The sequence below is a fragment of the Pseudochaenichthys georgianus genome, chromosome 15 (genome assembly GCF_902827115.2).
Source record: "Pseudochaenichthys georgianus chromosome 15, fPseGeo1.2, whole genome shotgun sequence".
NCBI lineage: Eukaryota > Metazoa > Chordata > Actinopteri > Perciformes > Channichthyidae > Pseudochaenichthys > Pseudochaenichthys georgianus.
In genome coordinates this window covers 27566869-27590554 of record NC_047517.1, presented here as the reverse complement: position 1 = coordinate 27590554, position 23686 = coordinate 27566869, and the positions used below count along the sequence as shown (strand labels likewise).

Below are 23686 nucleotides of genomic sequence, written 5' to 3'. Positions count from 1 at the left end.
CTAAATTCTAAGAACTGTTACAGGATTTGTATTTTGGAAAGTATTTTTTCTTTTACTTTTATTTTTTTTATATTATATTTGTTCTATTATATCATAACTTAATACTTTTTTCTTAACATAGGTAACATTAAGCTGTCTGTGGCTCTTTCCAGCTGTAACGATGCAAATGTCCCCTCTGTGGGACTAATAAAGGTATTCTGATTCTGATTCTCACTTTTTAGAGTCAAGTCCGCCTCCGATTTCTCTGCCGTCTCTTCGCCGTTTTCCACCTCTGCTGCGCCAGGCACCTGCAGTCAACACACGCTGATGAACAAATGTCTCTCCTCCATAGATGTTACATAGCATCTAATGTGTTTTCTTCGATTGAAATGATGATTTTACATAATGTCTCCTGCATCCTGCTTACAGCGCTGCAAATTGAAGACTGCACATTAGCTCTACTGTTAATTACATTTTCTCTCGTTCCTGTGAAAAACATACTTACCTGTGGAATGCCCTAATGGCCCCACAGTCTGAAGGCCTTTCAGAAGTGCTCCCTGAATGGGAAAAATCTGTTTCCATCAAGCATGGATTTAGCTTTTATTGACTTGTTTAAGCCTTTGGAGGGAACAAAAAACTGTTTGACCTTGACGTCTTTGAAAGGAGTGTTTTTTTTTGTTGAAAAGCCACTGTGCAGTGTCAGTGAGATTACATAATACAAATGCTTGCCTGTTGTACCGGTCAAAATGCTTCACTGGATTTGAGAGAACAATTCTATCTCAAGGTTATACATTTACACTAATCTCTCACTCTAATCTCATTAAGTCCTTCTACTATATGGAAACAGAAATGCCGTCTGAATTAATTTTTTCATGATATGTTCTCACCAGGTCTAAGGATCTGATCAAGGAGGCCATCTTGGACAATGACTTCATGAAGAACCTGGAGCTGTCGCAGATCCAAGAGATTGTGGACTGCATGTACCCTGTGGACTATGGGAAGGACAGCTGTATCATCAAGGAGGGCGATGTGGGCTCGCTGGTCTACGTCATGGAAGGTAAAAAGTCCCCATGCACAGAAGTACAATGTCCAAACTACTTAAACAAGATGCATACACCTTTAAAAACAGATTCAAAGCGGGGAGATCATGAAACACTCCCTTTGTAGGTGCTTGTGCAGAGATACTTGGGTATTTGAATTGTCTACCTAACCCTTAAACTGCGAAAAAAGACAACCCAGTTTGTGTTGCAAACAAATCTGGGTATTCTCTGCAATTGCTTGAGAAAACCTTTGCAATATTTATCGCAAGACAATCCAAGTAGACTAGGTTTTTTCGGGAGGTGGCCTTAGAGACAGGCACAAAAAAAAGACAGAGTGAATACAGACAATATGCACAGTATGACTACTGAGAAAAACACATTTTAAAATAGATAAAAATGTGTTAGTAGACACTCAAAATACAAAAATGAAACTAAAAATAGCATTATATTTCCCCTTCAGGTGGATCTGTCGGGTTCTGGAGAGCTTTAAAAGCTCATGCTTGACAATGTCAGCAAAGAGATGAAAGGGCATTATTGATGGGTTTTTGCAGAGTGATGAACTCAACAATCCAAACTCTTTGGGAGCCTGTATGATTCACTCAGGACCCATTGATTCTATTTTGTGAGATGCCGTGTGCCTGAGTCCGTTCTCTTTCATTCGTTTTTAGCAGTGTTGTTTCAGCATGAGGTTTTTCTTTTTATCTTTTTTATAAAATGAGCGTCGATGATACACAGTGTGAGCGCTCTGATGGCAGAAACAACGAAAGGTTCATGCTGGCGTTGATGGGATTTGTGAAAGGGCATTTTTGCTGCTTTATTTGTCAAAACCGATGCTGCTTTAAAATGTTCAGAGAGCCATCTTCGCTTACAAAAGATTTGACCTCAAGGAACATGGCCTCTGTCATTGGCTGCATAATAAAACTAATCACCAAAGTGCTGAGCCTGGAGATTTACTGACAGATTAAAATAAAAACATATAATATTCTGATCGCTACCTCTGTAAAATCTTAATAACTTGCATTTAGCTCTCACACTCAATGTCATCCCCTGTGTGTTGGGAATGTTCTGTGGAAGTATTATTTTTAATAGACTAAGAGACAGAACAGCTAAAGAGAGGGAGAAGGCAATAAGCTGAATCTTGTTGGTTGGTATACACAGCATTTAACCCTTGTGTGGTGTTCATATTTTTGTTATTCAGCCAGTGTTCGTGGGTCTGGTGGACCCGCTGCCATTTTGGGTTTCAATTAAACAAAATCAAACTATTTTATGTTAAAATACTCAATTACATACTCAATTACAAGCAATATAAACAGCATAATATATGGTTAACATTTGCCCTTTTACATTTGTCAGATCACATTAATTAATTAAAGTGCTACTGGTCTTTTGCCCACTGACCGGCTGGTCCTGTGGCTCGTCTTTTTTTTTATAACTAGCTGATGCTCAATCTCATCCTCTTTTTCAAAGTCACTGTCAGACTCAGAATTCTCAGAAATGTGATCCTCACATTCTGAAACATCTTCCTCTTCCTCTACATCATCATCAAATGGTTGTCTCTCTTTCAAAATCATTTGCAAGGCCCTCTGAGCAGGGACGTGCACAGACATTTTGGGGGGCGGGTGCTCAAGTGAGAAAAAGGGCACTTCCCATTATCATTTATAAAAAAAATGTTTTAAAACAAAAAGTTAAATATAGTTGCACATCTCTGACTTACTGACCAATTTATTTTAATACCCTCACACTCACGCAATTGTTGGATACTCAACAGAATTCTACAAAATAATCAGTTAATGGCCTTCTTTAGTATTCACTACGCACAAGAGCAGACAACAAACTAGTAAAATTAATAGTTATTAAATGAGCAGGCAACAATCAAAATTATGAAGTTACTGTTTAAGGACATTACGGGCAAAAAGATAGTTTTTTCATGTACTATACATTTTGTTATTTTGGTCTATTTTGCTTCCATGTTTTCTTTCACTCTAATGGAAAGAAAACTTCCAAAAAACACACATAAATGGTGTATACCATGTCTGAATTCATCTATAGATTTAAAGCTAATCTGCATATTTAAACATAACATTTCAGGGGAAAATAAAGTCTTGATGTAAATAACTATCCGGGGAAGTTGTGAGGTGATATGTTTTTATGTTTGTTTTTTGTTTTATCCTTTTCACCTGCAATGCCTTGGTAACTGCATGCAAATTAGCGCATTTAATTTGCATATCAATGTGACGATTGTGATGACGTTATTAGATACACATTTGACTGTATTCACCTTTCGTGTCTGTCTCCCCTTAAGTAGGCCTACAGTACATTAGCCTGCATGCCCATGATAAATTGCCATAGCTAAACCTTGAGCTAACTTATCCATTAGCTAGTAGCCTACCTTAGTTAACTATATTTGTTTTCGTCTTCTGGCTAATTAGCTGTAAACTTGAGGCACTGGCAGTTTAGTCATTTGTTCATCACCACTTACCTTCAAACAAGCCAAGAAAAGCCGGCATAAGATGGGACAGTAAAGTGGGAGGTGCTGCTACCTGTCGGTCTGAAGTGACTGCCGATGTCTGCACCGCTGTGCACGAGACGTGGAGGGAGGGAGGGTAGAGAGAGCATCGGGACTTCACATTCTAATCTCCTGACCTGATATTTTTATTTTGTATTCAATCAATATATTTTTGGAAAGGGAAACTGTGCGCAAACAGCAGTAGATATATATATATTCATTTATTTTATTTTTTTAAATGAAGAAAAAAAGGGCACTTTCTCTGGAGGAAGAAAAAGGGCAGGGGCTCAAGCCCACTTTGATGTCTATGTGTGCACGTGCCTGCATCTGAGCAGAGATTCTTTTGGCCATCTTGATCAGTTATGATAAGGACCCAAACTGGCAAAGCTTTATTTATTGTGTCTCGCCCCAAACTTGCAGATGGGATAGAATGTGAAAAAAATTAAGATTGGTTCCCGCAAGACATAATGCGGGAATGTGAGAGCAGACAGGTGTCCTTGCTTGAATTGATCAACACAGTTGCAACCGTGTGCGGGAATGGCAGGGGCAGAAACACAAAAGACACACACACACACACACACACACACACACACACACACACACACACACACACACACACACACACACACACACACACACACACACACACACACACACACACACACACACACACACACACACACACACACACACACACACACACACACACACACACACACACACACACACACACACACACACACACACACACACACACACACACACACACACACACACACACACACACACACACACACACACACACACACACAGGTGCCCAGGCAGGTGCACAGGACCTACCATTTCCACACTTTTGTTAGCCCCGGGTCCCACAGACCCGAACACCATACAAGGGTTAAAGGTAGGAACCATGCAGATATTGATTGTTGTTGCTCATTTTGTTCCTGCTGGCCGTCTACTTTGTTTATTGGGTTCATTCCTGGATGCTCTATTAGGTCATGCAATGTTAAGAAACAATCTGTGGAAAAGTACAACAATTATAATGTATTTTCTGTACCAAGATACACATTCTACCACAAATCTATACATCTATAAAAACATACTCTCACCTGGCTCTCGACAAGCAGAGACAGGTAGGGTTTATCACATTTGAAGGGGCTCCAGAGTGTTGGGATGCCAGCAGAAGTGTTTTGGCTGCTTTCTCTCTTTAGTGAGCCACTGAGTCTGAATTCAAAAGACCTTTTTGTGGCGCTTCTAAGAATTGTGACTGTATTAGGGAGAATACGCTTTCATAATGATCAGTGGACCAACAGAGATCTTTTAATGTGTTGGTCGCTATGACTGAAATGCATACCTTAGAAAAAAAGATAAAGGAAATGATATAAAGTGCAATAAAATGGAAGTATAAGTGGTGTTCTCATTCAGTACAGTTGTCCTTATACTAAACATGTTAGCGTTGTTATTGAGTGCCTAATGCAGGATGCAGGTCTTTCACTGCACAACGATGCTAGAGTAAGGTGACCAGATTTTCAAAATTAAAACCGGGGACATTTTGAGTTTTGCGGTCAATATATCATTAACATATCCAATTTTCTTCACTGTTAAAGAAAAAAGGGAGACAATTCTGGTTCAATGTAATTCGAAAATTTGAACTGTTGGATACAAACAGAAGGAAGATAGCTCATATATGAGACTTCAAAGGTCTTTTATTTTGAAACTGTACATCAGATTGTCCAGATTCTCTCTGAGTGACTAGATGGGGTGTCCTGCTATCACCCTGAAGTGAAATAAGTCTTTGATAATTTGACAGTTTTTTATTTATTCTTGTACAAAAACAGAAGGAAATGAAATAAGTATTTTATTGAAGTGAAATAAGTATGTTATTGAATTCGAATGACTCTTTGATTATGGACGGTTTCCATTAAATAATAATCAAAATATAGATGGACAATAGATCTAATTTGAAATTTTAAACAGCATGCATTTTAAATTGTGCTTCAGAAAGTAATGTTATTCCAATTCCCACAATGGCAAACCCGAGGAATACATTATCTTTCTGACATAACCAACGACAACGGCTTGATGTCCTTCCAAGAATTGAAAGATACGTATAATGTGCCTGGCTCTTCCTTCTTCTCTATATATATATATATTTTTTTCTTTCTTTCTTTTTTCTTTTTCTTTTTTTCTCTTTCTTTTTGTATTGTCTATATCATTTGTATCTGTATAAGTCCCTTTTGTGAGGGCAACAAAAAAAAAAAACAACAATAAAAAGTTGGTCACAAAAAAAGAAAAGAAAGTAATGTTATTTTAGGAGTGTTGTGAGATGGTGTCAACATCAATTGAAATTAGTCACCCAGTGGAAATGTCAGATATGTCTTCATAACTGTATACTTACATTTTACATTCACTCAGTTATAATGTGGTAGTTATACGTAGTTTGTTTTACATTATTATTGATCACATTATATAGTACATATTTCTTAATTTAAGCTCCAGTAGGCCTATATATGAATATGTTTGGTGTGTTTTTTAGGTATATTTGTTATTGACCGAGTAAACGCTTTTATTTTGAAGGCAGTTTTTACAGGCCTCTACTGTAATGCATATTCGCGCACCGCAATACAACGTGCGGGCTGGCTTGAGTGTGTTTTCCGAAGTGGGGGCTGGCTCGACCACAGTCTGTTTACCCAGTGTTTCCTGACATGAAACGTTTTATTGCACCTTGCTATGTGTTTTTAACGTATATTAAAAAACGGGGACATTTCCGGGGACAGTTTCAACCGGGGACAGGCCAATACAAACAGGGACTGTCCCCGGAAAACGGGGACGCCTGGTCACCCTATGCTAGAGTGGCTGTAGAATCGCATTTCATATAAACGTCAGAGGGGCCATTTTTCTGCAGATGCAAGTACTTTTGGCTTTTAATACCGCTGTGCTTTAGGGAATTGGTACAATTAGTTCAGGAAAGGCCTGTGAGTACTTCCGTTCACATCCCTGTTGCAACAAAGTCGTCACTTGTTGTTCTTATCTCCAGACTGCAGAGAGAAGTCAGATATGTAAAGAGACTCACATGCAACTGGCGTTATGCAAAGCAGATGCAAAACCAAACGGTGGCCTGTACAAAAGTCACCAGAGAAGAAATGTACTGGAGAAGTACTGGGCACCGTAACAAAATACAGGATTGTGGCTTCAATTTCCAGACAATAACCGATGAAATGAAATCAGAAACCACATCCTCAATGTCTTTTGTTTGGAGAGTTGTGAAGGAAAACTATTTCTTCCAGAGAAAGTGACGAAACAAGTCCCCAGGTGCTGAACCGGTGTTGTAAAAACCTGTCACCCAGGATTGTAGGTGCCGAGTAGATTTGAATCTTTCCTTGCGATAAGGTCTCTGATAAAGCCCATTGTACCAGAGATGGCTCGTCATGCTGGGCCACAAATTAGGAAATATCTCACTGACATGATGAATGGCCTCTGGAGTGCAACGGAGAAACAAAAGATATAGATCTGTAAGAGAAGTAATTGTTCAGGGGCTTTGTGATTTCCTCTCTGACAGAGATGAAGGAAAGACCTGGTGTGTAATTGAAAAGGGCTTCCATTCAAAAGTGGTCATATCTACAACACTAATATTAAATGTTTGGGTAATTATTTCCCATTTTGGGTCTGTCCGCATCCCTGCTTTATTGTGTCCCTTGCCTGCAGTTTGCATACAAAACGAATGTTAAAAGCATTAGCTAAGGGTCGACGATTGTGCGCCAAGGTCTGTGGAAGCCCATCACAGTCAGGGACTTTTTAACAAGCGCTAAAAGGATGTCTGAGTGTGCCATGCCATGTCAAACACGCAGCTGCATCTGCTCCACATTGTTCCTCATTTTCATAGCAAGTGAAGTGCTCACTACTCAGGTAGTAGTGTCATTTCTTTTTGAGACTTGGCAGGCTAATCATTAACCGCATTGCCATGGGGCTGACAGCCTTCATCATCTAACCATATGAGGCCAAAGTTAACTTCACCACTACAAAAAACAGAATAATTGTGCATTACATTCTAACAGAAAAATTCAAATACAAGAGCATTTGCATAACTTACTTTCCCCTAATAGAGAGACAAGACTGATGTGTCAGAGAATCACAGCCTCCCTGTTTAAACCTCATTGAAGTTAGCATTTGTTGCACGTGCACCTGATAATTAAAGATCAGACAAAGCGGAGCTGCAGAAACTGAAAGGATCCTGGCAACGGCTCGCAGCCATAATGAGGCTGTGGCAACTGAACGTTTGTTTTATTTTGGTCGCATCCGCTGGGCTGTGACTGACGGTCCTCTTTAAAATACTGATTGCAACTAAATCGCAAGTTTCCATGGAGATGGAAGAGGCTTTTGATTGGATGTGTCGTTGGAAGACCCGTACACGGGGCTAATGATGATATAACAAGTATAATCACATCCAATTACTCTCAACTATTTTTCTTGACAGTAAAACACATTCATTTCCTTCATAGTCAACATTCAACTTAATCTACTGAAACTGTGTATGCTAACACTCAGCTTTGGGTCAACTTAATATAATGAGCTTTTGTAATGGGAAGTGAAAAAACCTGACAAATATAAAGGTGAAGCTTAAGGTGTCATTTTCAATATGATAATGTTTATGGCTGACATTTATATTTTCCTTATTAATGAATAAAGGCATATTTATATTGCATGTTTTCCCCCCGCCACTGGTTTAAGACCTAACACATGCAATGTACAGTTAAGGAAAACAAATTAACCAACAAAAATCTCCATATACTGTAAGAAGCTGAAACTAGATAGATCTTTACAAAAAAACTAGATAGATATGTTTAAATATAAAAGTCCTTAGATGGTTCAATTAAATGGTTTGGTGTTTTCGTTGTGTTCTTCTGTTTGACAAATTGATCATGATAACAAATGTAGAGTATGGGGTCTCTCCTGAGCAGGTGTTCTGTTTGCTAACTTTACATGTAAATATTCAGAATTTTCATTTAAGACGAAGATGTTTTCATTTTATTCTTCACACTATGAGAAATAAGTGAATACAAAAAACAGGGAAAGCCAGGAGGATGCTGGGGTAAATGCTATCGACTTTAAATTGCGTATTTATGATCTGTTAGGGAGAACGAGATTGGCCCTCATGTGTATATTATATAGAGTTTTACTAGGTGTACAGGGAGGGTAGAGTGAGAAGAGAGGAGCAAGAGTGGTTATCTTACAGAAAGAGTTGTCTCCAAACCCCAGGTGCTCACTGCACACTGACAGGTTCTTTGACAGGTTAACATATTCAATGCAGCCATTGATGCTCTGTGGAACATTTTATTCTGGTGGAGGGGGATTTGAGAATACGACTAGGATTTGACACTTTCTCAGTGTATCAATTATTTTATTTGACCTGCTGTTGGGTAAGACAAATAGAATATCTTTGACAGATTGATTCATGAAAAACCTCAAAGTGAGGTGAGAATTAAAAGGCATCCTTTCATGTCTGAATGTGACAAAAATGAACAATATGCTGTTTTGAGGCTTACGCTGAACCGCTCCTGGCAGTCATTTTCATCTTCACGCTGCTCTTCCTGAGATATACCTCTGAATAACAACGAATAGCAATGTTTACCCACTCGGACACTAGCTTCTCTCTATAAGAGGACTATTTGACATTTTTTACCATATGATCTGACACTCAAAACGTGATTGATTGTGTAAGCATGCATCTGTTTGCAAGGGTCTCTAAATACATTTATGAGCAACATTAGGGGACGAGAGGCAGAGATATCTGTTTACATTTCAATTCAGGGTATATTTTATTCTGTGATAATCCCCTTTAGCTTCCACTATCACCTCTCTGTCACATTGTACCTTACAGGCAGAGTTATTGAATCTGACGTGAAAACAGATCTCTAACGCTCCTAAACATTCTCTAATTTATTTATTTAGTTAGAAATTACAAGGGAATTTTCAGCCTTGGTATTAAATGTATTAGTTCTTTAACCACAGCATCGTCTTAACTCATGGCTACCAGGCAAAATACCCACCAGTCGGGCAGCTGGTATCAAGCTGGCCATTTTCTTAAAGAATGTGTCTGTGAGGCTCTGACAGCGGGACACGTCCTCTCGCTGCGCTATAGGAGTTTTCAGAGAGATGCCCTCTGTGCTCACTGACCAATGAGGCAGAGTGAAAGGAGATGGGCTCCTCTCCTCTCGAGCAGAGTATAGAGATGTAATCAACAGGACCACCTGAGTGTGACTCAGTGTGTCATACAGGAACTATAGAGTTATTACTACAACCACTGCAAGACACTGCTGTGAAACAATTAGACATTTGCATATTTACAAGCTGAAATTAATAAAGATTGGGTTACAGAAAACGTGAGTGCACAAACCCACTGCACCGCATTGTTGCCTGGAAACTTAACAAATGCAGCTCGGGAAAATAAAATGTTGAGGCTCACAGATCTTAGTTTGATCGGCCCCGGAGAATACAGCATGTAGCCAACAGTCAATACAACAACTGCTCCCTTTTGTATCTCGACAACAGCCAATAGCAGTTTAATGATGAACGGTAACCCGCTGCTGGGGCTCAGACTCACCCCGCCTGTTCAAAAGGATTCTCAGGGGGACTCGATTTCGACTTCATGTACTTGGAACTAAAATCGAATGCAAGATCGACTTTGCGTGAGTGTGTGTGTGTCTTCCTAACATGGCATGCAATACTATTATGGTCTCGAGATGGAGTCACATATAGCTGGCGGTTTTCTCTCGTAATGACTCTAACAAGGTTGTTGCTGCAGGTTTATTAAGGGCGGAAAGGGTGGGCGGTCTGTAATTGGAATGACATTAAAAACACTCCCCCCGGTTATCTTCCACACATGTCAAAAGCAAATATGAAGATCAGGTGATTACCCTGTGTCCCTCCACTTAAATGTGGTCCCTTCCTGTAAATTGAAAAGGCAGCCAGTGCTACCTCCAATGTCACAGAGATATGTAAAAACGTTCACACCTTGAGACATGTACTGTATACCTACAGCATGTGAGTAGCTATTTTCATTCACTTCACTGACAACAGCTGTTCAGGCATGAACAATCGATCACCGTGGTACAACCTGCAGCACATATTTCTACTTTCTGGCATCTTTGCGATTTGATTCCTGATTTGAAGTGGAACTTTAACTAGATGGAATGCCTCTCTCAGGGACCAGCGCAACATCACAAGTGGATTTTGATTTGTATTCATGAAAAGCAGAGAAAAGAGAGGAAAACATGTGTCCAGTTTTCTACATATGACAATAAATTCAGTTGGCGTGTTGGTTTTAAAGAAGGTGGGTAAACATCCACCTGCATTTGCTGACATAAAAAAAGCCTAATGATCTGAAATACCTCCATCAAGAAGAATACATTGTCAGCTAATGTGCCATTTATGTGCAAATAGTGTGCATGCGTGTGTTGCAGACTAAGCAGTGCAGCATCTGCCTTGAACGCCAAGTGAAAAAATACTCTCTGTCTGGCAAGTGTCTTTTCTCATTTGCCCACTTTGCCTTCAAGTTGTTCCCTTTGTCACTTTATTTCACCCACACACATGTTCAAGTTAGAAATGCAAAATGTTAAAAAACTGAACCAGATATATGCACTTCAGTTTTTTGTCCGTCACTCCTCCTCACCATTTTACTTTGACCCCAATCTGTCCTCATCTTTCCACTCATCACTTATTTTTCAAAACTGTCTTTGTATCTCTCCCCCACCTGTCCATCTTACCTCATTTCCATTCTGCTTTTCTCTTTGTATTCCCAATCTTTTCTTTCTCCATTCACCCGTATCTTTTGTCTTCTCTTATTCCCTCCGATTATAGTGAGATAGCCCTTTATTTTTAACCCTGAATAAGAATTGATCCCCATTTTCACTCCACAGAGGCCGATGAATAAACCCCAGAGCTGGAATTAGTGAGTGATTTGTGAATGATCCCTGAGCCTTCATCCCTCCTTTGTGCTTTTGAAAGTTCCTCATCTGGAAAGACGATGAAAGAAACTGTATATGTGTGTGTGTGAAAAATTAGACGAGCACAGGAAGAGGAAGGAAACGCAGAAAGAGACAAAACGAGCTCACGAGCATCATATGAGGCGAAAATATACAAATGTAATGTTCTGTGCTTTGATTTAGATAGGTATGAACTGAGCTGTATAGACTATGTTCGTGTGTGTGTGTGTGTGTGTGTGTGTGTGTGTGTGTGTGTGTGTGTGTGTCTGTCCATGGGGATGTGATAGACTTGGAGTGATGCTGAATGTCTGCTGTGACTGGATAAGCTGTGTGTTTGCAGTGGTTCACGCTGAGGATACAAGATAGGGCCCCGAGTAATCTGCTCTGCTATGGTGATGGATAAATCCCCCCCCAGACACACACACACACACACACACACACACACACACACACACACACACACACACACACACACACACACACACACACACACACACACACACACACACACACACACACACACACACACACACACACACACACACACACACACACACACACACACACACACACACACACACACACACACACACACACACACACACACACACACACACACACACACACACACACACACACACACACACACACACACACACACACACACACACACACACATGTACCGTGTGAAGATGTCATGCCTAGAAGCTATGTCAGTTTTTGAGACTTTATTGTGAACAGAGAGAGCTTGGCAAAGACAGTTAAATCAATCAATGTCACTGGAGTCAAGGCTTACAGGGGACTTTGAGATAAGGGTTTCTTTCTCTTCTCTCCCTGCACACTTCTTTGTGTTCAAATTCATCTCTTTGAACTTTGATTGCTACCGTCAAATCCCTACGTTTTCTTTTGTGCCAAGTACATGTTACTGTTGTTTGTATTCATGAGTTACGCAGTGTTGGGGTACACATACCCAAATATATGAGAACATCCCTGTTTTATAACTGCAAAAACAGACTTGTTTTAAGCTTGATAATTAAGCATTTTTCTTAAATGTTTTGATTTTTAAAATGAAAACACGCGCTGAGAATGTTCCGTTTGGTGCTGCAGCTTCTGTTTTCATTAGAGTGGCATTTAATCTTAAAGAAACATGGACAAATGCAAAGTTAGAAATACTTTGCAGCCCTTAACATGGCTCTATCGACGGCAATGTCAGTCTGTTGTCCACCACTTTGCTTCAGATTGAAATATCAGCAGCTGTTTGACGGGTATTATATTCGGAAATCCTCAAACTTTCATCCAGTGCATAGTCAGGTCAAATCGTTACATGTGTCCAATACTTTGGTTTATGCCAAAAATAACTAGAGCACTGATGCCATTCCCAACAGCCTCAGCGTGACAAGACTGGTTTTCTGGTTTAGTATGTTTCCTTCTATGCTTAGAAAATACACAATGTGTATGTTTGTGTAACTATTTGTGTCTGACAACACTGACAGGGAATCAACACTTCATGTCTGTGGTGACAGTGACTACTGAAATGAGAGCAGCCTGCAGAAAAGAGAGAGGCCCATTATTGTAGAATTTAAGATGCCATATTAATCTGTATTCTGATGCTGACGCTGTCTAATTAAGACTTGTCTGCGTAAAAGATACAGTATGTGCACATGGCATGGACGTTAACTGCTAATTACAACGCTGTGATTTGCTCCTTGAATACAAAATGATCATTTTCACCGCTCCCTGTTCAGGCTATCAATCAGCTTGTCAACACAAAAGCCATAATCCGAGTTTGATGGGGAGAAGCAGGGAGGGAACCTGGATCATTATAATATTTTAATGAAAAAAAAGATATAAAATAGGGGTTCTAGACACAGGAAATGTAACAATCTGTCTCACCTGGAACACCCTTTTATCCTCAGTAAATGATGTTTGTGATGCTGAGTTATGTGGCACTGCTTCTGCTGAATCCCTGTCTCCAAGGTAAAATGATTTAAAAAGGATGAAACTGTCCCAAGTATTCTGTCGGCGGCACGTTTTTTAGTCTTCAGGTTCTCACAAACCACTTGTAAAGAAGCTGCTATTTCCCACTGTGCCGATGGCAGGGAGCCCTGCGTAAGGGTGCCTCAGTTTAACTGAAAACATTTGAAGTGCTCTCATCTCAGCTCACCTTTAGCATCAGGTGTCGGTCCTCATCTTCCTCCCCTGCTGTCCCTGCGTTTCTCCTTATTGCTGCATTCTTGCATCTCTCACTCCACTTGCTTTTGCTTTCATTGCTCCTGTAATGAAAACAGCATACATTTAGTGTGTGACGTGAGCTAGTTTGCTCTAAAGGCGAAGCCACAAAGCAGTGAATATACAAAACTGTCTTTACTTGTCAGGTTGGTGAACGGAGTCCAATGCAGCCTTACAGATCAAAGAAGGCTGTGAAAAAAGTTTTGTCAGTACTTTATTTTTCATTTTGAATCAAGCCGGCATTTCCTATTTGGCTCAGAAAGCTTTGTGAGTAAAGAACTGACCAATGAGGTTCCCAAAGTTTAAGGCTGATTATTCGAAGTCTTGTGTGCGTGCAGAAGTTAAGACGTTGTGTTATCATTTATTTCAGTATTAGTGCTATATAGCTGTGCAGTAAAGAAACTGCAATCGCCCCCCCCCCCCCCCCCCCTCTTCAGATTCCCGAAGCCGCAGAAGGCAACATAACTGCGCCACAAGTTTATTGATAGAGAGCTGTTGAGAGATGACCCAGACGTGCCGCTCTGTGGAACAGAGATGGAGGACTCAGGGCAAACATCAAACTGTGTTTATGTTTACAGGCTGCCACTATTCACCCACTCTAACAACATCTTCACGTAGCTAAACAGAGCCAGTTGTGGCTTAATGATCCGCAGTATAACACAATTTATATAGATACAAATATCATAGTATGTTGGCCTTGACGGGATAATAACACTTGTTAGTGTGTGGAGGCTGTTTGTGATTTGTATGGCATTCAGTTGTGAAGTTTTTCTTCCAGTCTATGCATTCTGTTTAAAAGCTAGCTGTGAGAGAAACTTCTGCTCAGCAATGTTGATGGAAGAACTGGAAGCTGGAGTCCGCTTTATATCAAACACCTGAGTTTATTGAGAGCCACGGCCGTGAGCATTGGCAGGGTTCTCACACGACTTCATCATGTGATTCCCCAGCCAACACTGAAGATTACACAGAAACACAGCGCAAATCTACACAGATAATCAAGGAGGAGCCTCTGTTCGGGCCCTTTCTGATCAATAATCACAAACACATGTTGAGACCAAGGACTGATCCATTAACAACCATCTGTGCATTTGGTCACACTTCCCCTCAGGGAGGCAGGACCTTTTGACCTGTGCCCTGTGTAAACTACAAACAGGACACATAGGGAAAATACCAACAGTCTCCCATGCACAGATCGCATTAAATATTTCCTTCACACTAGCATTTCCAGTTCCAGATAAAGATTAAGCTACAGTTGTATTATAAGTATATGAATATTTGTAGAATTAGTTGCCTGAAGGTCAAAATGTTTTTGAAAAATTATAGATTAATTATAGAGGAATTATTTTTTATTTTACGAAATATTCTTGCTCCAATCCATGTGAGCTGGCTTTTAACCTTCCAACAACAACAACAAATATGACGACAGATATTCTAAGCTTTATTCAATAAAGAACAATCTTCACAATTAACCGAACCAAGACATACGGTGAGGGAAATAATTGACCGAGACACCTAGATAGGACGTACAGGACCAACCCTGACGTCTGTTTATCTCCTTTAAGGACATAGGCTGCTTCAGCCATAATGTTATTGTTCCCATTCTGTGACCGGTCAACACTAGGTCACAGATGGTCTTTGTTGTGGGTGCACTGGGACACTTCCTTCTTTGTTGTTTGTGGACTCCAAGGTATGACATCTTCGAGGCCATAAGTGACGGACGCAAGTGACTCAGTGTGCCCAACTGGTTAAACTATCTTATCAAAATATGTTGATTACTCTCTGCGAAACCAGTTAAATGGGCCAACGAGAGAGAGAGGTTCTCCAGAATTGACGTGGCAATCCACCCGTGCAGTCAGACCGTGACTGCTGTGACTTGTGATGTGAATTCTCCGGCCGTAACTCCAAATAAACCTCCAGTGTTTGACATCGAAGCTCCTGCTCTACCCTGTCTCCTTCCTGAGTCGGTGACTCCCACTGCATTGCTACACAGAAGTTTCCCTTACACATACGGTTCAGCTCCTAGGAGCCACCTACAGCGTGTGGTGCAGGTTGTGAACAGCATCAGGTTTAGCCGTTACAAAGCTAAGTTGCACTCTGAGGTTGCTATCAGTCAGAAATGCAATATACAGAACATCGCTGGGAGACAGACACTCACTGTCTGACAATAACGGACAATTTGCATTTCCCAACTCTACTCTACCACACACTGCTGTTACTTTCCATGCATCACTCTGCTGCTTGTTTTCCTGTACGTACTGTCTACACCTAGGGATTCTCTGAAGCAACAAACTTGAGTGTTTGTCAATTTCAGTACCAGGAGACTCTAGGCTTAATACAAGCCTGTCCCATTCTGAGCCAGCCTCATTGATGAATAACATAGCAAAGGTCTACATTTCTCTCTTTGTTTTTGTTCTTCTTTCTGCCTTCAGCTTACATCTGGTTTTCTCACACTCTAGGGTTTGTTTTGTTTTGAACAGGAAGGAAACTAATGCTGCAGCTTGTCTTCATTATTGAACCATGGTCACAGTTCTGTGATCAGGATGAATGACCAATGAGTCATTTAAAATGAAAAAATGAAAGTCATTAATTAATCTCAAACTCAAATGTTAACGTCCAGCTGTTGTAAGAGCTTTCAACTGAGTATGTGAAGCAGAGAAGCTGCATTCATTCTGTAATCTATTCAGTTTATTTTCATGTTCTGATGTCCTGTATTCATGACTCTCATTCTTCATGATTGGGCAGCTATGAATATTTGTTTAGCTGGAAGTGTTTTTGAGAGGTCACATTGTGTTCTATGAAAAGCAAGGTGACAACACAAATAACTGCTCAGTGCAGATGCCAAGTCAAAGGCTGTCAAACTTGAATGAGCTGCAATATATAATATCTTTCAAACCACATATTTGTATTAAAGCAATAAAAGGGCAGATGGTCGTTTTTAAACCCTGGACATTTCTGAATCCATTTCCGTCCCCTATGCATAGATCCCACGCTCGAAAAAAAGAGCTTTCAGCTTCAGTCTCGTTTCTCCCGTGGCCTTTCCTCCAAGAATCAGACAGGAGGTGACAGACATATCATTGCCAACCTCAAGTCACTTTAGCAAAGTGCCAACTCTAGCTGTGTTCCACTGAAAACCTCCAGTGGTAATGATACCCTTTCTTTTGTCAGTGATGCATGATGCAACCATGCTCAGCTTGATCTACTATCAGTGTGATGCTCTCACAGATAGGCACTGAATTGGGAAATCAGACCAATGAGCAGCACCGGAAGCACAAGGCCTATAAAGATGGGATGGTGGTTACGTGTTATCCTCTAGAGATCTTGAACTTCCCACACATCCTGTTTCTTTATATGCATTTTGTGCTGCTTGACAAACATAAACTATCGATGAAAGAAGAGGAGGGAGAATTAAACAGTATCCTGTGCCTGACCCCTAAAACTCCACTTTATTTATAGACACAGCATAATGGCCTCAGTAATGGCCAAGTCTCCATGTGGAAATCAACAAATGTCCTTTTATCCACTTTTTTTGGGAGAAGCTTGTGTCACATGCAGCTTGCAAAGCCAAAATTGAGTAGACTCATTAAAGAATTCCTCTATCTCTAATCTAACCGGGTAATTGAAGCCATAAGGTCTAGAGAGAGAGATATAAATAACTTTTTATTTAGTTAGATATCTTCCACATCACAGAGGATTATATAAAATCACCCCTGTTTAAGGGTTAGTAGGGGCACATTCGCGTCATCTTTTAATCTGTTTTATCTGTCTTCATCCCGAGTGTGAGATAACGGCAACCCAAAAGTACGTGGCCTATTGATTTGAAATGCAGCCAGAATCATATCTGATCTTGAGCCAGAGGGAAGTCTGCTTCGAGGTCTGTCCCAGTGCCCTGTAATGAAGAGCGAATGGCTGTGTGCATTCAAATGATAAGCCACACATCTACACTGCCTCAGGGGCACAAACCTGCTACGAGACACTGACAGGATAAAGCCCTAATGGCAGTTAACATTATACACGCCGTATTGCATCTATTTGGAATTTATTAGCAGTTCCTCATTGATGTGTTTGCTAATTTACCTGTAGTGTTTTGAATAACATTTGAATTTTGCGTGCATATGTAAGCAGAGGTGAATTACCAGAGAACGCGGAGCTACTGTAATAAGTATTAAAGCCAAGACATATTGGGAACAACAACAGGAAATGAGCTGGACAATGTGTTGGCGTCAGTTCATAAGAACTTCTGGATGACAGTTTTATAAAAAAAGACCATTGGTTGGAATCCAATACATAAAAATGTGCTCAGTTAATTTCCTAGCAATTCCCTCATAGCCCAAGTCATCCCAAACAGCAGCTGGGCTCCAACTGCTCACCTCTGTCAGGGATTAATTACCGAGACAACCACAGGAAATTAGCTTCGTCCATAGTTGGGGGTAAAGTTTTTGCTAGCTAGGTTTTCTTTGTCCTTACATGAACCCATTCACCATCACCACACAGTGCTGTTATTAAATCTCAGAAGGCCTTTCATTACAGTAAATGAAGATGGTTGCCTTGTCCTTTTGAATAGGGCAGATATTATCTGTATTGATTACAGTATCTGTTTGTCACTGTGGCCACTTTTTTTGTTTCTTTTTCTTTAAAGTTCATGTTGCTACTCTTTCCCAACGTTGTTTGCTTTGCTCATTTTGCTCAATATGCGCTTCAAATATTGTTCTCAATTAGTGCTAGGCAGTCTTTACTACTCAGAGATCAACATGAACTCTATACACACTGGGTTGTTTTTAAGCTATTCATCATCCATTCTCTATTACACCTAGGTTTAATAGTTTCTGATAAGGGCTATTTGGCTTTGAGAGATGATGAGCCACACCACCATCACAACCCCCACCCCCCCACTGTGCGCCATTTAGTCCGCCTTATTGGTTAGACGCAATCAATTCTCAATGGCCTTTCTCCAGATGTCGTGCTTGCAGCATAATAAGTTCAATAATTAAAGTCTTTGTAGACGTAGAATTGTAAGGCTAGATTGACACTTCAAAAATAATTCAGCTTTACTCAGTTCACAGAACATTTTACAGTTGTTCTTATTAAAAAGCAACAGGGGTTTGCTCTTTCCTGACAAGTCCTGAAATGTAGAGGAAGTTGTATTTTATGCTCAAGAGAGCGAGAAATAGGAGCTTGTTTGGGTGAAATAGATAATAGAATGAGAAATATATGAAACTGCAATTGAGAACTGAATTTAGCATAGTTACTGATGCTGTTTGAGCAGATTCAGACTCAACAAGTTCCTGAAATGAGTTGTCTGCTGATTATTTGCCATGATTACTAAAGTGAAACAAGCATTTGGGTGAGAGGTATATAAGACATGTATTGCGTTCAATCAAGAGAGCTTGTGTAAGAGAAAAAAGCTGAAAATAAAGATGCACAAGCAATGCATTGTTTAACTCCTGAAAGGCGAGACAAGTTATTTATTTATCTCGATAAGCTTTTCCATTGCACTGAATAGATAGGGAGCTCTGCAGGAAGCCCAGACGGGTACAAAGGCTGTCAAATATGCAGGGAAAACTGCACTGAGGTAGAAGTTAGATGGGGAAACGCTGTAAGAGCTGAATATAATCTCTACGTGTAAGCTTCAAGCTCGGTGTTAATGGATGATGTATTGTCAAACAACGCGGAAAAGGTGCTGGAGTTCCAAGTGTAGAAAATAATTAGTTCTTACGTGTTTTGGAGGCTATTTTGTCAAAGAGTTCATGACCCCTCTCTAATAAGATAACTTGTCAAACAGTTTCCTCTGAGCATCGCTTGCATGCTGTTATCATCTGGCCGTATTTCATCAGTACCCTGGATCTGACGTCATGTTTCCTTTGGCTTTTGGCTCTCTGTGAATCATAGGTATGGTTGTGCTGGAATGCTGATTTTTGAAGAAAGTACACATTCTTGATAAGGCTTTCTTAAGCAAAACAGCCAATCCCAAGAGCTTCATATGTTTCAACTGGAATTTTGCTTCTATGGGATGTACATAAGTAATGCACAAAGGCGTTGTAGAGACACCTATGTGTGTGTTTCTGTAATGCTTGTATGGATCAGGAGCATAATGTGATGTAACAAAAGTATAAGAAGCTTGTTAAGCAAACCACAATGTGAAAAATCTGGAAGATAGGACATGGAAATCAATTTGACCCTGCTCATAGTGCTAACAAGCTTCTACATCCGTGAAACACACATACAATCATTTGCATTTATCCAACATTGACAAGCAGAGCAACGATAAGTGGGTTGAAGAAGATTTCATTTCCTTTTCTCTGCTATGCTTTCGCCACAGTGCTCACTTGTGGCAGTGCTAATACCTACTGTTGTTATTGGAATATGTTAGAATAATAGGATCAAAAGAAGTTAATTATTCTTGAAAGATGTTTGGTCTTTATAAGCCAGAAATGCTAGGTAATGTTTTTTAAGGCACATGTACTGTATGTCTATGTCACGGTTGAGTGAAGGAAGCAGGACCCAAATGCAGATAACTCTGATAAACCTTTATTTCAAGGATAATGAAACTAACAGACAAAACAGACCACTCACCGGTGAACTCAGTCACCAACAAAAGACGAACCAACACTGAACACAGGAAGAGACAAGAACTAAATACAGGGAGGGGTAATCACGAGATGAGAAACAGCCGGGCAGGGGAGGAGAAACACAAGGGCAACAGGTGAACACAATCAGACAACTAGACACACCAGGGAAACTAACGACGGGAGGAAACACACAAGGAAAAGGACCAGACAATAACCCAGCAGGAAAACATGACAGCAAACACCCAAACATACACAACTACAAACGTGACATAACATGAGAAACGTGACAGTCTACTTTGAAAACATATCTTAGTGGGGACTATTTTAATCCTTACCAATGGAATAATATTTGAAAACACTTTTTTTTTAGAATGTTTGAAGCTACCAGCCCTTATCTTAAGGCATACCATTATGGTGTCTGTGAGTTAGGGAGTTTAAGCTTTATATTTCACATTGCTGCTTTTCTTTAACAGGGCCCCGCACATGGTTGGAAGGAGGCTAGTAACCCTTGGAAACTCCACATTACAAAACAATCTTATTTGTTTCCAGCCCAGTGAGTCAAGGGGCATAAGACCTCAGACACCTATCATCCAATCCATTTTAACACTGAAACTTTGTTTGCCACACTTATTGAATGCAGCAGAGGACACACACACTTGGGTAATCATGCGGGCAAATGAATGGTGCAATTTGAATACAATTATGCTTAATGGTGTACCTTTATTTCTTTGCATGTTTCAGACGGGAAGGTGGAGGTGACGAAGGAGAGCATGAAGCTGTGCACCATGGGACCGGGGAAGGTGTTTGGAGAGCTGGCTATTCTCTACAACTGCACCAGGACGGCCACGGTCAAAAGTGAGTCTGGAAAAAAATCCACAGTGATCCCATCAGTGTTAAATGTTCACATGTTGCCCAGGTGACCGATAATGCCACCTGTTCTCTCACACACACACAAGTGAAAACTGTTCCCCTGGTATGGACGATAAGGGGTCTTTTTGCCAGTAAGATCAGTCGTACGTTGACTCGGAGAGAAGGATGACACAGTCGCACTTTAGCACAGATAGCATTGTTCCTCGTGATGAAACACCAACACTGTGTTTTCTAGGCATGCACCATATGGATTTCTTTCAGCCTATATTGATAACCCAAAAGGACCTTCTTCTCATGACAAATACCATTAAGATAACGGATTCATATTTAAAAAAAGAAGTGTATACCCTGTGGTTTGTTTACACCTGAGGTAAAGAAAGAGTAGTGAGACCTTGTGATCAAAGATGGGTGAAATAATAATCCATAGCTCTTGACAGCAACATTAAAAAACAGTTCCTACTCTTAAAATGTTAATTTGTTTATTTTAGTTAAGTACACAAATCTATATTCTGTGGTCCAACTTTAAACATTTTGATTAACGTCCACGCCCCAGCTACAACTTGTTTCAATCTTGTTCTTCTTCTACTCCGTTTTTATTGGTGGAAAGCTAGCAAACTTAAAAAGGTGCATACCACCACCTGCTGTAATAGAGTGTCGATGTTGTGCTAGTTAAGTCAATGAGAAGCACGTTAGTATCATTGGTCTATGACTTTCCAGGATTAATATCTCATCATTTACATTTCTCAATATTTGCCGATATTCTTTGTGCATCCCTAGTGTTTTGGAAACTCCCCCTGAGATCTGAATTTCAAGCTCTTACTCTTTCAAAGCCAAAGCTCCTGCTATGAAGGATGCACACTGGAAGAGTATGTGGTTTGTTAGACTGGCAATTTGATAAGTCAGTCTCATAGAATTAGAAGAGGAGACTGAGAAAGTACTGGACAGATGGTGGTCTACGCACATTTGAGACCTAGTGTGTTGGAAGCAAGTGTGTCAGGAAGAAAAAATGTGTGTTTATGTAAGGCAGGAAATGGGAAAAAGCTGGAAATGTTTCTTAAGACAGGGTAATAAATATATAAAAAAGGGAAATAAGATAAGGTCTGGTGGTTGAAGGCGTGCAAATTGAAATAAATGAAAACCGGCATGTGTCCAAGCGAAGAGCATAACGTACTACAATAATTCAGTATAATAGCCATTTGACCTGTATACAATCTCACACTCTGTGAGCTAGTTGATTTTTTGCATGTATGAATGCAGGCATGAAGGGCAGGTGGGGGGGAGTGGACCCTCAGGCCTTTATTTGAGGGCAAGGAGGCGTGAGTTGGAGTGTGGAGGAAGCTGAGGTTGATGACGTGTCAGCGAGGTTGCACTCTCCTTCTGACCCTTTTCTAGTCCCATGATCTTCTACCACTGACCAGCCTACCTGATGTAAACCCCCAGCTCACGTTGCTATGGCAACAGGTTCCCACAGGGAGTTGAGCCAACTCTTCTGGGGAAAGAAATATCCCCCTTCCTTATAGACGACAGAGTGTCTTGTCTTTTTTTATGTTGTATATTCTTTAGCCTGCCACCAGCCCACTGGCAAATGTACGGCAGCGCTTTGCGGAAGAGGTGGCTGGCTAATAATAAAAACTCAGCATGGAACAAATGATGTAACTGTCTACATTGGCTGAAGTGTGTTTACAGTGTAACGGGGTCACAGGCAGAGTCTCAGAGGGTGGATGGTTTAATGCATGTCTCTACATAGTTAAGCAATAAGAAATGTAGTCGCCACAGGATATCAGAAGTGATGGCCTCCCATTGAAACACATGGGGGGTCAGCTTCCAAACACATATTGAAATTGATCTGTGGAACCCTGTAGGATGATAGCCATAACCAGTGTGTAATTTCAATTTCCATCTCATGGTCTCCTAAGTCTTAGCATAAACAATTACAGTAGAATTAAGATGTTTAACCTGCTAATGTGAACAGAATGCCACCTCCATCCTTTAACTGCAAATGTGACTAAAAGATTATTGGAGTCATTTGTCTTATAAGAAAAGTCCTTGAAACAATTACGAGCCATTATGAGCAATAATTCATTTAGAGAAATGGTTTGCTGTTATGATTTGAATACAGTCAAACCAAGCAGGAAACACTGAAGGCCTTTCCACCGCAGAGGGTTTAGGTAGCCGACATAATGATAACATTGGCAGTGTTTGTTTGTTTCAATTGTGGTGCAGTGTGCATCTTTTGTTCCAGTGACAGTAACATTAGCTTGAACTGTTCTGTTTCAGACGCTTTTAGTCCTTAAGCACCCTAACAGTGATACAGCATATTTGAGCGAGGCCATTGAAAAACATTTCCAAAGCATCCCACAGAGTTTTGATTGTCTTTTCCATCTTTCAGGCTTTCCGCTTTTTTGAGCCCATTATGAAAATCACTGACTAGAAACTAGCTTGATTTTGGAAATTCATCACTGCAAGCATGCTGGTTTTCTAAATCAATCTGCACTTACAACAAAGGGATAACAT

General features: G+C 40.3%; 1 protein-coding gene across 2 annotated transcripts in view; it reads left to right on the top strand.

The window, feature by feature from the left end:
• Nucleotides 1-23686, top strand: part of LOC117459643 (cGMP-dependent protein kinase 1) — a 130394-nt gene that overhangs the window by 8024 nt on the left and 98684 nt on the right. For both annotated transcript variants that reach the window (XM_034100667.2, XM_034100665.2), the window contains exons 2-3: nucleotides 870-1036; nucleotides 21044-21157. In XM_034100667.2, coding sequence (XP_033956558.1) covers nucleotides 870-1036; nucleotides 21044-21157 — 281 coding nt within the window. The remainder of the gene's footprint in view (nucleotides 1-869; nucleotides 1037-21043; nucleotides 21158-23686) is intronic.